Raw genomic sequence first — 16,345 nt, 5'->3', positions numbered from 1 at the left:
GCTTTTTTTACACCGTTTATTTTTTTACGGTGTTCACCTGATGGGTTAGGTCATGTGATATTTTTATAGAGCAACTTATTACGGACGCGGCGATACCTAATATGTATACTTTTTTATGTAAGTTTTACACAATGATTTCATTTTTGAAACCTAAAAAATATAAAATCATGTTTTAGTGTCTCCATATTCTGACAGCCATAGTTATTTCAGTTTTTGGGCGATTATCTTGGGTAGGGTATGATTTTTACGGGATGAGATGACTGTTTGATTGGCACTATTTTGGGATGCATATGACTTTTTGATCACTTGCTATTACACTTTTTGTGATGTAAGGTGACAAAAAATGGTTTATTTAGCACAGTTTTTATTTTTTATGGTGTTCATCTGAGGGGTTAGGTCATGTGATATGTTTATAGAGCCGGTCGATACCACGCGGCGATACCTAATATGTCTATTTCCCCCCCCCCCCCTTCCATGCCATCGGGTCCCCCCTACAGCCCCATGGGGACCCGATGGCACCACCGCCGCCCGCAACATGAAAAGCTGCAAACCGCAGGTCTGAATTGACCTGTGGTTTGCGGCGATCGCCGACATGGGGGGGGACACCCCCATGCATTTAGCCGAGGTGCCTGCTCAATGATTTGAGCAGGCACCTTGTTCTGATCACCGCCCGCCGGTGATCGGAAATACACAGGGCGTAAAAAACGCAAAAACCTCCGGTATCCTAGGGATTAAGCGTGGGACAAAAAAAAAAAGCAATGTGAATACAGTAAGCTGTGCACGCCTCACATTTTGTCACGTTTGACCCTGCTGAGCGGTGCCTGGCCTAGGATGAAAACATTGGCTGCGAAACGCGCCGCACGACCCTCTTCGTGCTTCTCAGCCGTCAGTGTGTTCAGTCAGTACACTATGCTGATGCAGTCTGGAGCTGTACAGCTTTCACCATTCCCCACCAGTAAAATCCGCAGAAATCCGGTTGCTATGGGTAACCGCCCACTTTACAAGCACTTCTGGGCTGCCAGGACACCACTATACGCATGGCAATGCCGGATCCCAAACGTTCACGTGAGAAGCACCGCAGTCAGCCTGGTCACGTGTCCCCAGACGAGCCCGCCCATTTCACTATTGGTACAGTAAACGTTAACGCGGTCAACGGTCAGGTCAGAAATTCAAACTTTAACCGCCCACCTCCTTCCTCCCGCCAATGGCGGGACCGCGCGAAACAGTCACTGACTGAAAACGGCTTTGGTTCTAGCAAATAAAACAAACTAATACATGACACGCCGAGCCGGTCTGACAGACTATATGAATGTTAGTCCACAGTGGAGCGGTAAATTGCTGAAAGCCACACTGCCGAAGCTCATGAGGGCCACAGACTGTAAGCAACTTCACGGACAGGTATATAAACGTAGACAACCGGCCGCTGAGGTGAGCCAGGAAGAAAGTAGAGCGCGCCCCCGCCACAGGAAAAGCAGAACAAAGGAGCCGGAGAGCGCGACTGGATGGGGGCAACTGCTGGCGCCGGCTTCGTTTCCCTCTCTGCTCCCTCATTGGTTCTTCTTACTTAGAGCGCCGCTTCAACGACCAATCAGGAGAGCGTGGTTAGGCGCCGGTGTGGGCGTGGTTATAGGGTGGGCGGGGAAAGGGGGACTGGGGAGGTTAGTTTGGCGCCTGGGACCGGTGCTGCCGAGTGAGCTTGCTTGTCACTTTATCGTTGGGGGGGAAGGAGAAGAACCGGCGGAAGAGGAGGCCCGGCAGAGGAGACAGGCACTCATACGGTAATTCCCGCTTGTCCCGTGTGCTGGCTGGAGTGGGCTATACTATGGGCCCTGGGTGAGTGCAGGCGAGGACAAAGGGGCCGCCCCCAGCTAGTGAGGAGGAGGGGCTCCCGGCTCAGGCTGAGCCACACTGTGTGCTGGGAGGATGTAGGTGCAGGGTCAGTATCGGGACAGATGTTGCTCCAGTACTGTGCCTACACCTGTGGGTAACTTCTCCCTGACAGTGTGGCGGAGCGGTACCGGTGCGGCACGTTTCATAGCGTGACTGTCATTATGAATGGACAGAGCGGTGCTTGGAGTCTTCCTGACTTGTCTGATTAACATTGCCTTAGCCATTGCTTATGGTGTCAAGATCCACGCGGGTCAGCAGTCCATAAAGATCTAGGTGTGTGCAGGTCAGCAGTCCATGAAGATCTAGGTGTGTGCAGGTCAGCAGTCCATGAAGATCTAGCTGCGTGTGCAGGTCAGCAGTCCTTGAAGATCTAGGTGCTTGTGCAGGTCAGCAGTCCATGAAGATCTAGGTGTGTGTGCAGGTCAGCAGTCCATGAAGATCTAGGTGCGTGTGCAGGTCAGCAGTCCATGAAGATCTAGGTGCGTGTGCAGGTCAGCAGTCCATGAAGATCTAGGTGCGTGCAGGTCAGCAGTCCATGAAGATCTAGGTGCGTGTGCAGGTCAGCAGTCCATGAAGATCTAGGTGCGTGTGCAGGTCAGCAGTCCATGAAGATCTAGGTGCGTGTGCAGGTCAGCAGTCCATGAAGATCTAGGTGCGTGTGCAGGTCAGCAGTCCATGAAGATCTAGGTGCGTGTGCAGGTCAGCAGTCCATGAAGATCTAGGTGCGTGTGCAGGTCAGCAGTCCATGAAGATCTAGGTGCGTGTGCAGGTCAGCAGTCCATGAAGATCTAGGTGCGTGTGCAGGTCTGCAGTCCATGAAGATCTAGGTGCGTGCAGGGGCAGTGAGGACAGCGTTAGTACATCTTTATTACCTGCTGGAAATAAGTCACTGCTGACTGAGGGAGATTGAGAAGTGCCCCAGTTTGTATTCCTGTTACTCAGCAGTAGTTCTTGTATCCTGTTACAGTATACAAGTGACAGCTTCTCATCAGACACTTGTGGTCACCTTCAGTCGGCATTGATAGGACAATCTGGTAAGCTGCTGTGACGTTTCAGTACACCTGTCTACAGATGTGGTCTCCCTGACTGCGGGGTGGTGTCACAGATGTCGGTGCCATGTGTGATGCCACTCCTCACACCTGAATGTGCATACATACATGTCAGCGGCCTAGCCCAAAATTAAAGGGACTGCATCTCACTCCAAACAGTCTTTTGTTGCTCAGGTTGATTTTGTGCGGCCTTTGTCATGGGACACTGTTTGTTTGGGTCTAAGATACTGGTGCCACCCTTTAGAATTTGTGTTACACTTTAGGTGGTCCCAACCTAATGTCGTGTTCACGTGTTTGATCCGTAACTAACATCAGTGATTGTTAACCAAACCCAGGAGTGGTGTCTACACAGAAAACAAGTTTACCTGTTGTCTGTGTGTTTGACCCACTCCTGGTTTTGGCTCAGAATCGCAGAATTGGGTCTTTGGGCTGATTCACATGACCGTGGTCTGATACATCTCCTGGTCTGACACTTGGGCCATGTTTCCTGGGATAACAGTCCTGTGTGAATCAGCCCTAAGGCTCTGCTCATACCTGTATTGGAGACTCTGTGAAGACCACATACACATTAGCACATTGTTGCGGCAGATGGTCTTATATGTGCGGGGAGCTCCCAACTCTTCCATGACAGATTATGTCGGTAGAGAGAAGGATCGGGCGAAGTGAATATTTTCTCCTGAGAGAGAAGCCTCTGGCCTCCATTCTCGGAGACTAGTGATGGGCGGGACCCTAAGGGTATGTTCACGCGATGGATTTTTAAAACACGCTTTTAAATTCAGCACCAAATCCATGCTGGTTTTTAAATTTTTTTTTTTTTTTTTTTTAAGGCATGTTTTTTGGAGCATTTAGTGCATTTTTGACGCTTTCTTTTGGGTGTATACTGCAATGAAAAACTGCCTTTTCTGCTTGCAGTTTTTGGCAGATCTGCACAAAAAAGCTGCACAGATGTGCAGTTTTCTCTCCGGCTAAAATCCTGAACACTTACCGGAATGTTGGAACCGGCATTAATTTCCATTAAATCCGTCTGACAAATGCATCCGTTTGCGTCTGGATTGTCCGATCCGGCAGGCAGTTTCGGCGCGACGGATCTGCCTGCTGGAATCCTCTGCCGCAAGTGTGAAAGTACCCTAATGTGTATTACTTGCAGCATGTATATGTTGTTCCCAGCACATGTGGCGCTAGTAATAGATAGTGGCCAACCCCTTCAGTGATTGATGCTCTGCTGAAATTTCAGGCCCCATGATGGCATCCATCAGGTGCTATTTGTGCCTGTCCAGCAACAGATTCAACTCTAATGTAATGTTTGTTGTAATGCGGCAGGACATCAGAAATACAGATGTGAACAAAGTAGTAGGCGCCTTTATGTGATGGAGTTCCTTAGGGCTGAAACGATTATTCTAATAATTCGATTAAATCGAGTCAAAAAAAAATCCTCAATGCAGTTTCCCTGCATCGAGTAATCGTTTACATCACATGATCACGAAGTGGGAGTGAAATTAAGCGTCTCACTCACCGCTCCGTGTCCTCCGGAGTCCAGAGAGATGGCACCGCCCTGCAGGCAGGGCTTGGCGTAATGCGCAGTTGCGCACATACATCGACAGCACGCTTGCTAACGATGTGTGTGTGACGTAAGGTCCCAGTGCTTGCTGGGATGAAGACGGTTTCGGACTCCATGTGTCTGCGGCTGCGCCCTCCTCACTAGTGCCAGTGCCATTAGGTAATTTAAGTTAACAGCACCAGAGGCACGCCAGGGGGGAATCGGGGGCACTCACTGTAAATTGATATTGAAAGGCAGATAGAGAGTGGTTAATGGAGGCACCACCTTGGCATGTATAAAGTTATTGGTTTAGAGAGGGGTTAATGAAGGCACCTCCAAGGTGCTTTCATTAACCCCTACAAACCAATAACTTTATACATGCCCATTGCCAAGGTGCTTCCATTAACCCCTCCAAACCAATAACTTTATACATGCCCATTGCCAAGGTGCTTCCATGAACTCTTCCAAACCAATAACTTTATACAGCCAACTTGGCATATATAAAGTTATTGGTTTTTTAGACTCTGGAGAGGGTTTAATGGAGGCAAATTGGCGCTGGCAAATTGCAATGGCATCATGTATAATATTGGTTTGGATGGAGAGATCTGTGTGAAGTTGGAAGGTGATATTCTGATTGGGGGGGGGGGGGAGTTTGATCCGATGATGTTTCTGAAATTCTTCTTTTACCCCCCGTAAGGTGTGACTGTGTCACTTAAGTTTTACTAATTGTTGCACAAAGCAAGAGGAGATAAAAATATTGTTTTTATAAAGAAAAACTTAATTGCGTACGTTATTTTAAGAAGGTTTTTCTTATTAGATTACTCGATGAATCGGGAAATATAATCGATAGAATACTCAATTACTAAAATATTTGTTTACTGCAGCCCTAGAGTTCCTCTCAAACACTCCCTTGTGTTGCTCTCACCTTGGCCTTCCTCTCAAACACTCCCTCGTGTTGCTCTCACCTTGGCCTTCCTCTCAAACACTCCCTCGTGTTGCTCTCACCTTGGCCTTCCTCTCAAACACTCCCTCGTGTTGCTCTCACCTTGGCCTTCCTCTCAAACACTCCCTCGTGTTGCTCTCACCTTGGCCTTCCTCTCAAACACTCTCTCGTGTTGCTCTCACCTTGGCCTTCCTCTCAAACACTCCCTCGTGTTGCTCTCACCTTGGCCTTCCTCATAACGTATAGCTAAATTAGCAGCATTTATGCCAATCTATCAAGATGGTAAAGCTATTTTAGCTGTGGTGCAGGGCATGCACCTTCGATAGCTAACACCGTTCACCCTAGTGCACACTTGGCTGATCAGATTATATATGTGTTCTGAATAGGGAGAGGGGAATAAGCCCCTACCACACCTTGCAGTGGACTATCGGGCATGCTGAAAACCAAGATGGCTGACCCTTCTTGATGTCATGGGAGGTGGGGGTCTGTCAATAGATGACTGGTCCTGCTGAACTACATTTATCTAATGTATGATCACCTAAAAGCGTACACACACATGGTGGCCCTTGAGAGAACGGATCATTCTCTAAAATCTTTGCTTATTTTTATACACAGCATTTTTTTAAAAATGGACGTTTTTAAATGCGTTGACCCATCTCGCACACTGGTGGCATATTGATAGGATATGCCTCCAATGTCCGATAGGTGCAAGTCCCACCTCTGGGACCTGCACCTATCCCTAGAATAGAGCCTCCAAAGTGATAAATGGTGCAAGCGCGGCCACCCTCCAATCACCTCTATGGGTGGTCCAGAAATAGCCGACCGCGCTTGCGCCATGTGCCATTCACTTCTTAGGGAGTTACGGAAATAGAACAGTGCATAGAAGTGAATGTAGGGCACCCTGTGTTTATAGGCTGACCTCAACACCTGGCACATTTGACTGTCAGGATGAAAATAAAGCATTTATCTTTGCTACCTTCTCCAGGGCTGCATCTTAATGAGGAGGTATAATTCCCTCTGCCTGCTGAATATTCCTTCTTTTTTTTTTTTTTTTTTTCTCCTGATCCGACTCCCGATTCCCAAGATCCGTCACCCATTCATATTGGCATCCTATATGCTAATTGGTTGTAGTTTGCCAATCGGCACAACCACCACATCATTTATCCAGAGGTGGAGTCTTCACCTTTGCTCTGACTGTCCAGTCATATCTGCCTGCGTCAGAGCAGCCTGACTGATCTAACATATCTCGTCAGACCAGGCAGTGTGAAATGGGTTTAACTGACCATATGACAGCATATGGAGAAGCAACAGAAAAGTCTTCCCAAGGAGATCCAGTCAACACCCTAGTTCTTCTGTGGAGCTGATTTTGTGAAATGTTGCTGCTCGTTAGCTGACTAAGGCTACATGCACACCACCGTATGTGATTTGCGGTCCGCAAAAAATGACGTTCCGTATGGCATCCGTTTTTTTTTTTTTGCGGATCCGTTTTTTTTTGCAGGTCCATTGTAATAATGCCTATCCTTGTCTGCAAACTAGAAAAAAATAGGACATGCACTATTTTTTTTAACGGATCGGACACGGAAACAAAATACGGTCGTGTGCATGAGGCCTAAAGCACTGGATTTTCTTGTAATTGGTACTTCTTCATTGAGGCTACTGGTGAAGGATCGGAGTCTAAGATTCTGAGGACTGTGCTCGCCTGAATTATGGCCCATGCTGAGCTGCCTCTCTACGCTACAGAATTATGTGGGGAAAGTCCAACTCATTTCAAATCTAGAGCACGTGGCTTTTGATTTGACTAGTTTCCACATAGTCATCATGATATAAACCTGATAGGCGGTTCTTGAAGTTTCTTTTTCCCCTTCTCTGCAGTTCTCGACAATCAAAAGTTAGTTTTTTTTTATTTTTATTTTTTGTAAAGAATAAACCTATATTTTTGTAAATTGGCTCTCTGCCCCAAACTAAAATCCTTACACGACCTTCCTGGGCGAACATAAGGATTTGTACTCTGCGGTCGGGGAATGCTTTTTAGGTTGTTGCATATTTTATTAAATGTCGTCTACAGGGAAGTGGTTGAGCAATATATCATGAGACTATCATGCCTCTTCTCAATTAACAGTGTTACTTAGGGGAATAAGAATCGCTGACGGATGCATGTTTTTATGGCGCGTGGAGTCTGTGTCCTTTGTGTCTAGAGAGGCAGATACTATTGGGGAGACACAAGGGAAGATTCGTATCGTAAATGATCACCAACTGGACTAGTGTCATACCTGCACTGGCAATATGATGATGATGATGATAAAGACGATTGCTAGCATAAACCAGTTTTTGGTCCGCATTTTTTACGGGCCGATGTGAACCCATTCACTTCAATGGGGCTGCAAAAGATGCGGACAGCACACTGATGTGCTCTCCAAATCCGTATGTCCGTTCCGCAAAAAAAGTCCTATTCTTGTCTGCAATGTGGGCCGCAAAACAGGCTACGGTTGTGGGCATGAGCCCTTAAAGGTTTATTTTAGGAGTAAAATATTGAGGTCCTCAATATCTGCTTGGTGAGGGTCTAACTCCCAGCACCCCTGCCGATCAGCTGTTTGAAGACCAGGGCGCTCTGGTGCCAGGGCCTCTTTCTACGCAATGTGACATCACATGTCCTATGTTCAGCTCAGTCCCAAATGTGCATCTGTGTTTTGCTGATCCGCAATTTGTGGACCACAAAACGGCTACGGTCGTGTGCATGAGCCCTTAAAGGGGTTTTCTAGTTTTAAGGTCCTCAATATCTGCTTGGTGAGGTTCAAACTCCCAGCACCCCTGCTGATCAGCTTTTTGAAGATCAGGGCGCTTTAGCGAGTGCCAGGGCCTCTTCCTAGGCAATGTGACATCACATGTCCTATGTGCAGCTCAGTCCTAAATGAATGGGTCTGGGCTGCAATACCAAGCATGGCAGCTACAGAATGCCTGGTGAAGTGCATGGTATCTGGTGAGGAGGCCTCTTCAAACATCTGATCAGCAGGGGGGTCAGGAGTCAGACCTCCACCAATCTGATATTGACGTCTTATCCTGAGGACAGATCATCAATAATGTTCTCCTGGAAAACACCTTTAGGCTAGGTCTACACGACGACATGTGTCGCGTGACAGGGCACAACTACACTGCAACATTTGTCGCGCGACAATTTTTATAATAATAATCTATGGTGTCACAATGCGACAGTCGCATAAAAATCCATCTCAAATAGATTTTTTGTGACTGTCACATGTCCCAGTGCGACACCATAGACTACCATTATACAAATTGTCGCTCGACATTGGTGCGACAAAATGTCGTTGTGTAGACCTAGCCTTAATAGCACTGATAATTTGTATTGTGATCTGACTACAGATTATTGAAGTAATCTTCGAACAGTATGATACATTAGGTTACATTCTAGAAGTAATCATTGGGTGTATTTCTGCTCCTATTGTAGTAGGAACCCTGCCCCACCCATAGGTGCGGTTTCCTGGCATGGTTATTAGCAACATTGGGATCCATCATGAAAGCTTGTGTGATTTTATTCACTGTAATAAACTGTGAAAGATTCTTAAAATAATCAAAGTACTGTGTCCTCGTATTTCACTCCAATATGAACGACGTCTGATACAAGTATGTTACATGAGCAGTCCAGCGGGATACAGTTACATGTAATTGGGGAGCGCAGAATCACTTTACCTGCTGGTTTATTGGCTTTGAGTTAATGTTGTGCTTGAAAGTTTGTGAACCCCACAAAATTATCAGTTTCTGCATAAATTTGGCCTAAAACTACATCAGATTTTTACACAAGTCCTAAAAATAGATAAAGATAACCAAATGAGTCAAAGAATATTACACTTATAGTCTAATATTAGTCTAGCATCACATGTGAGTGGAAAAGACAGCTTCAACTTTGTTATGATGGTGTTTCCTCCCATGAACTGCTCACTTAAGGTCCTTCAATGACAAACATTTGCAATACTCTTTTCTCACAGGGACTTAAAGCGTAGGGATAATTGTGTGGCTGCGGTGACTCCCTGGGAAGACGGTGGCTGCCATTAGTGTTGAGCGAATCTAACTTCAGATGCTTCACTCGAAGTCGTGTCGTTCAAAACGTCTGAATAATACTGTACGGAGATCCGTCTCCGTACAGTATAAGAATGTATGGGCTCCAATGAGCCGAAGTAAGTTATTTGCAAAGTCGTGCGTGACTTTGTCGAATAACTTTAGTAGTTGATTTTTAAAGTGGAAAACCACTTTAAAACTTGACGCCAAGCTCTGCTTCAGTTCCGACTAGTACCTGTTTTACAGATGGGATGAGGTTTTTATGCTGGAATGCAGGGGTTTCTTTTCTCCAAACATAATGCATCTCATTTAGACCAAGAACTTCAAACTCTTTAGAAATGCTGGAAAAGTGATTTCGAGTTATGATAAAGAGAAAACACCGTTCATCACGGCTTGTTGTCTATGGGGCTGTGTAGACGCTGACCAGTGTGTCCATGCTGGTCACCGCCAAAAGTGCTCACTTGAATAGGAGGGAGCCGTTCCATTGAAGTGAATGAAATGGCATAGTTGTAATTACACTGCTAAACAGTGAAGAGAAGGCGGCTCTTGTTCCAGCGCTGTGGTCTCTTCAAACAGGGGGTGCCGGAAGTCGGCCCTTCTTCTCATGAATGGGTCACTAGGGGGTATGAAGTACAATATGTGACGAAAACACAGTCTCAGAATGGCCTGGATAAGTCAAAGCGTTTTAAAGTTATCACCACATAAAGTGACACATTTGCAGATTTGCAGAAAATGGCCTGGGAAGGAAGGTGAAAACAGGCCCGGGGTTGAAGGGGTTAACCTAACCCTCTATATGAAACCTTTTATGTTTGTTTTGGTGTTCACACAAGTTGACTCTTAACCCCTGCAGGACCCTGCCATTTATCACCTTTCTGCCCAGGCCATTTTTAGCAAATCTGACATGTGTCACTTTATGTGGTGATAACTTTAAAACGCTTTTACTTATCGAGGCCATTCTGATATTGTTTTTCTGAGATTGTTTTCTCGTCACATATTGTACTTCATGAGACTGGTAAAATTGAGTCAAAATATTTCACTTTTATTTATAAAAAAAAAAATACAAAATTTACCAAAAATTTGGAAAAATTAGCAAATTTCAATTTCTCTACTTTTATAACAGATAGTAATACCTCCAAAAATAGTTATCACTTTACCTTCCCCATATGTCTACTTAGGCTACTTTCACACTTGCGTTGTTCTTTTCCGGCATAGAGTTCAGTCCTAGCGGCTCTATACCGGAAAAGAACTGATCAGGCATATCCCCATGCATTCTGAATGGAGAGTAATCCGTTCAGGATGCATCAGGATGTCTTCAGTTCAGTCGTTTTGACTGATCAGGCAAAAGAGAAAACTGTAGCATGCTACGGTTTTCTCTCCGGCGAAAAAAACTGAAGACTTGCCTGAACGCCGGATCCGGCATTTTTTCCCATAGGAATGAATTAGCGCCGGATCCGGCATTAAGAATACCGGATCAGTCGTTCCGGCATGCGCAGATTGGTAAAAATGTGAAAAAATGTACAAGACGGATCCGTCGGTCCGCATGACAAGCGGAGAGAGACGGATCCGTCCTTGCAATGCATTTGTGAGACGGATCCGCACCCGGATCCGTCTCACAAATGCTTTCAGTCAGCGGTGGATCCGGCGGGCAGTTCCGACGACGGAACTGCCCGCCGGATCACACTGCCGCAAGTGTGAAAGTAATGTTTGGATCATTTTGTAAATGACATTTTCTTTTTTTTTTGGGGATGTTAGAAGGCTTAGGGTATTTTCACACTAGCGTTTTTCTTGTCTGGCATAGAGTTCCGTCCTAGGGGCTCTCTAACGGAAAAGAACTGATCAGTTTTATCCTCATGCATTCTCAATGGAGAGCAATCCATTCAGGATGTCTTCAGTTCAGTCTTTTTGACTGATCAGGCAAAAGATAAAAAAGCAGCATGCTACGGTTTTATTTCCGGCCAAAAAAACTGAAGACTTGCCTGAATGCCGTATCCGTCCTTCTGGCATTTCAATGCATTTTTCAGACTGATCAGGATCCTGATCAGTCTTACAAATGCCATCAGTTGGCATACGTTTTGCCAGAACCGTTTTGCCAGAACCGGCAGGCAGTTCCAGCGACGGAACTGCTTGCCGGATCACTTTGCCGCAAGTGTGAAAGTACCCTTAGAAGTTTAGAAGCAAATCTTGAAATTTTTCTGAAAATTTCCAAAACCCACTTTTTAAGGACCAGTTCAGGTCTGAAGTCACTTTGTGAGGCTTACATAATAGAAACCACCTAAAATGACCCAATTTTAGGAACTACACCGCTCAAGGTATTAAAAACTGATTTTACAAACTCTGTTAACCCTCTAGGTGTTCCTCAAGAATGAATGGAAAATGGAGATGAAATTTCAGAATTTCACTTTTTTGGCAGATTTTCCATTTTAATAAATGTTTACTTGAAACTTTAACATTTTTTATTATAAAAAAAAAAAATTCACTTTTTTTTAAAACTTTTTATAGTTGTCCCACTGTGGGACTTCACCATTTAAGGGTTTGATCCCTGTTTCAATTCAGTACAATACATTCTGTTTTGTACTGAATTGAACGGTCAGCGTCTTAAGCAGTATTGAAGAAAAGTAAGCAGATAACTAAGACAGATAAAACAAGTCCTTACATATACCAGTCAGGAATAACTACTATCAACTAATCCAGCTATTTACCAGATAAGTGGCCTTGATTGGTTGGATCTGACTCTGAGACATTGTATGTGGAGTCTGGTTTCAACTTACGATGCATCAGAAAAGACCATTGTATGTTGAAAATACTGTATCCTGAGGGATCACTATAGGCAACAGCTGGATTTCCGGCCCGCCCCCATTATGCTGAATGGGGCTGGAGTGGACTTCCGCCAGCATGGTGGACTTGTGATAGCACAGATCTGGCAGGCTGTTCCCCTGCCGGAAAAGGCTACCGCAAGTGTGAAAGTAGCCTAACATATGCTATTTTCTAAACAAAAAATGTACTTGTAGACTTTCTCGCTTTTATGGAATTTCAAGGACAAGCATGTGAGAAACGCAGTATTTTAAGTTTTACCATCTTATCGGTTTGTTTCTGGGAATTTTGCAGCAAGATCTGCTGTTATCAAGTATTTATAGCCATAGAGAAATGTGAATCTGCAGTAGGCCTCCTTCACACGTAATTTATGTTTGTTTTTAGTTGGTTTCGTCTTTTGTTTTGTTTAAAAATTTTTTTTTTTTTTTTATCTTAATATTTTATCTTTTAAACTTTACATATCGTACCCACAGTTACCAAAAAGTGGCACGGTTTGGTGCATCAAGGTTTAGGGTCCATTCACACGTCCACAGTGTTTTGCGGATCCGCAAAACACAGGGCCGGCACCCCAATAGAAATGCCTATTCCTGTCCGCAACTGCAGACAAGAATAGGACATGTTCTTTTTTTTTTTTGCAGAGCCGCGGACCGGAAATGCTGTGCTGTCCGCATCTTTTCCATCCCCATTAAAAATTAATGGGTCCCCATAATTGCTTAACGGATCCGGACCCAAAGTGCGGACGTCTGAATGGAGCCTTTAGAGAGCGTTTGTCCGCCTAGTTGGATGAAGCAGCATGGTTTGCAAACAGGGGTGGGGCTTACAATGCAAGATATTGCACTACAATTCTGGTGGTAACTTCTGTCTCAAAGTAAGGGCTCATGCACATGAACGTATTTTTTTTCCGTGTCCGTTCTTTTTATTTATTTTTTATTTTTTTCATTTTTTGCGGACCGTATACGGAACCATTCATTTCAATGGGTCTGCAAAAAAAAACAGAAGTTACTCCGTGTGCATTCCATTTCCGTTCTGCAAAAAAATAGAACATGTCCTATTATTGTCCGCATTACGGACAAAGAGAGTACAGTTCTGTTAGGGGCCAGCTGTTCCATTCCGCAAAATCTGGAATGCATCCATATTTTTTGCGGACCGCAAAATACAAACTGTCGTGTGCAAGAGGCCTAAGTCAACTGATGGTATAGGATTAGACAAAAGTGTCTGTCATCCAGCATAAGCGCTCGTGATAAATCTGGTGCAGATCTAAACGGCCTGTCTAAGGCCGCATTTAGACTTGCTGAGCGAGCAGGCAATTATCAGGACAGCAATCGCCTCTGCTGTATGGGGATGAGTGATTTCCACTGCAATCGCTTGTCCTCCTACAGATTCATTGTTTCTGGGCAGCAGATCGCTGTTTACACAGCACAATCTGCTGCCCAAAATGGAAGATGTAATGTGCTGCATGAAAGAACATTTCACCTGATGAGCGAGCGTTTTGCTCTCTCATCAGGTGATCAGCAGCACATTTACATGGTAGGATTATTGGAGAGGAGAATTCATAGTAGTGTTCGTTCCCAATAATCTGCCATACGATTTAGCAGTATAAATCCGCCTTAAATGACACCTTTTGTGCAATTTTTTTTTTTTAGATTGCGTTTTACAAATTTTGGGCTAAAAATAATTTTGCAGTTGGTCTTTATTTAAACTTCTTCATCAGTTTAAACGGCTCGTGAAGCCTTATCTCATCTCTTGACCTCATAAACACTCATAGCTAAACTCTTATCAAACAGTGAGGCAGGAGATCAGAGATAAGGCTTCACATGAGCCATCAGCTAATGGAACTCAGGATGGACAATGTACAAATAGGCTCATTTTTAACCATGTGTATCACAAAAACATTTTTAATAAACACGAACTGAAAAAATGATTTTTAGTCCAAAATGAGTATAATGCAATCATAAAAAAAATTTGCTCTGAAGGTGTCCATGGCTCAGGTTTACACCATCTATAGGATTAGTAAATCTAATTTTTGTTTTAATAGAAAATTAGCTACCCTCCTTGTTGGATGAAACTTTAAAGGAGTTGTCCTAGATGTTGCTATTGATGGCAGATCTTCAAGCTGGTCACCAAAATGTGATTGGTGGAGGTCCAACACCCGGCACCCCCTCATCAGCTGTTTGGAGCATCACAGCGTTTTCAGTCTCCTCCTAGGCTAGTGATGCCCTGTTCATTAGTCATATGGCCCATGTGCTGCCCTGTCCTATTCAAGCAATGCCAAGCACAGCCGCTATACAATGTTCATTGCTGTGGAAGCTCCAGAAGTCTATTAGGCCCTAATATGCTTTCTGTCCGTGTGCCGCTGAAAGGTATAAACTATTCCAGAATTGCTTTTCTGTTCAGTCCACCAACTATAAAACTGAATAAAAGGCAGCCAAATAGTGCCAACAAAAACGTCAACTCATCCCACAAAAAACAGCTTTGTTGACAAAATCAAATAAAATGCTATGGTACCCTGAGAGAAGAGGTGCAAAAAAATATAGATCGAAAGTATATTACTAGATACATAAAAAAATCTATACATATTTAGTCTTCTGAAATATTTTTACTGATGCCTTATCCTCTTGATAAGGTCATCAGTATCTGATCGGTGGGGTTCGTCACCTGGGACCCCGCCGATCATCTGTTCAAGCGCAGCGCCGTACATGGTATAGCTGCTGTGCGTGGTATCAAGCTCAGCCCGATTCACTTGAATGGAGCTGCGCCTAGGCTAGGTGACCTATGAAAGTGTTGTCACTGTCCTAGGGAAAGCTATGCGAAGGCTGCGGCGCTACTGTGAGTGCTGGTGACTTTGTTAAACAGCTGATCAGCGGGATTGTCGGACCACATACTAATGATCAATCCAGTGGATAGGTCATCAGCTTTAAAATCTTGGAAAGCCCCTTTAATGTAGCCCCAGCTTTAGGCTGGTCTGGACATGGCAGACCTGTTGTAGATCTGTATGTAAAAGGTACAGTAGAGCACAAAAACAATTCTATGGCTGCTAAGTTCCAGCTCTGTAGCGGATTGAGCCATAATATGGCCGTGTACATGAGCCCTAGTTTATACAAGCTTTCTAGTGAACCAATGTACCTCCTATCTTACTCTGCACTTATCCACTGTTACGCCTCATTCACACATACGTTGATCCGCGAAAATCCGTCCTGCTGAGCACACGCCATCATTGGTTGCTTTGTGCCGCCGCCACTGTACAGTAATACACTCGTATGATCTATAAAATCCACATATGTGTTAATGAGGCCTTAAAGGGGTTAACCGAGTATACATTTTTCCCTTTCCCTGTGCTTGCTCTGCAACTTACTAATGGACTTGCACTTCTTTTTCTGTCTCTGATCGGGAGAGTGGTCATGTGACTGCACCCTCTTTGGAGACTGTATTTCCTCTGACATCACCACCAGGCCTCCCATGATCCCCTCTGTCAGAATCCCTGCCCGAATTCTCGTGATGTCAGACCCATATGATCTTAGAATGGGCTGATCGATGTTCTCAATCCACAATCGGGGTAGGCCGAGTCCACCGCTTGTCATATCAAAGCTGTAAACGGCACAAAGATGATGGATGATAGAGGGTGTACTGGGCGGAGTTTATTATGCTCTTTAGAAGACTAGACGAGGTTTACAGAATTAAATGACAACTCCTTTATGTTTGCGTTTCTGGTGTTTTCACCAACGGAGCTGTCATGGTATGAGACAAAAGCCACTAAGTATATCTTAAAACATTTATCCTATGAAAAGTATTTAATCCTGTCCACAAGATTGATGGTAGGGGGCAACCTCAGGGACTGGCAGCAGACCCAAGAACAAGGAATCCAAGGTGAGAAATGCAGTGTAAATCCTCCAGTTTGTTCTAGACCGCAGTTATAAGTTACCATCCATTATCCACACTGTTACAAAAGGATGTCCCACAAGAAGCATTTTTTACCTATCCACAGATTGTGGCGGGTCCAACCACTGGGACCTCCAGCAGTCTTGAGTGGTAGTGGCCCACTGCTCA

At 44.7% G+C, this 16,345-nt stretch overlaps 1 protein-coding gene across 3 annotated transcripts in view; it reads left to right on the top strand.

The window, feature by feature from the left end:
• Positions 1-1,651: 1,651 nt before the first annotated feature.
• Positions 1,652-16,345, top strand: part of EZH2 (enhancer of zeste 2 polycomb repressive complex 2 subunit) — a 52,910-nt gene continuing 38,216 nt past the window's right edge. For 2 of the 3 annotated variants that reach the window (XM_040432724.1, XM_040432722.1), the window contains exon 1: positions 1,659-1,833. In XM_040432724.1, coding sequence (XP_040288658.1) covers positions 1,823-1,833 — 11 coding nt within the window. In that variant the 5' untranslated portion in view covers positions 1,659-1,822. Of the gene's footprint in view, positions 1,834-16,345 lie in introns of all 3 variants that reach the window. The other variant, XM_040432723.1, reaches the window with a different exon arrangement.

This window comes from Bufo bufo, chromosome 5, assembly GCF_905171765.1.
Source record: "Bufo bufo chromosome 5, aBufBuf1.1, whole genome shotgun sequence".
In the NCBI taxonomy this organism is placed as follows: domain Eukaryota; kingdom Metazoa; phylum Chordata; class Amphibia; order Anura; family Bufonidae; genus Bufo; species Bufo bufo.
This window is presented reverse-complemented; position numbering and strand designations above follow the sequence as displayed.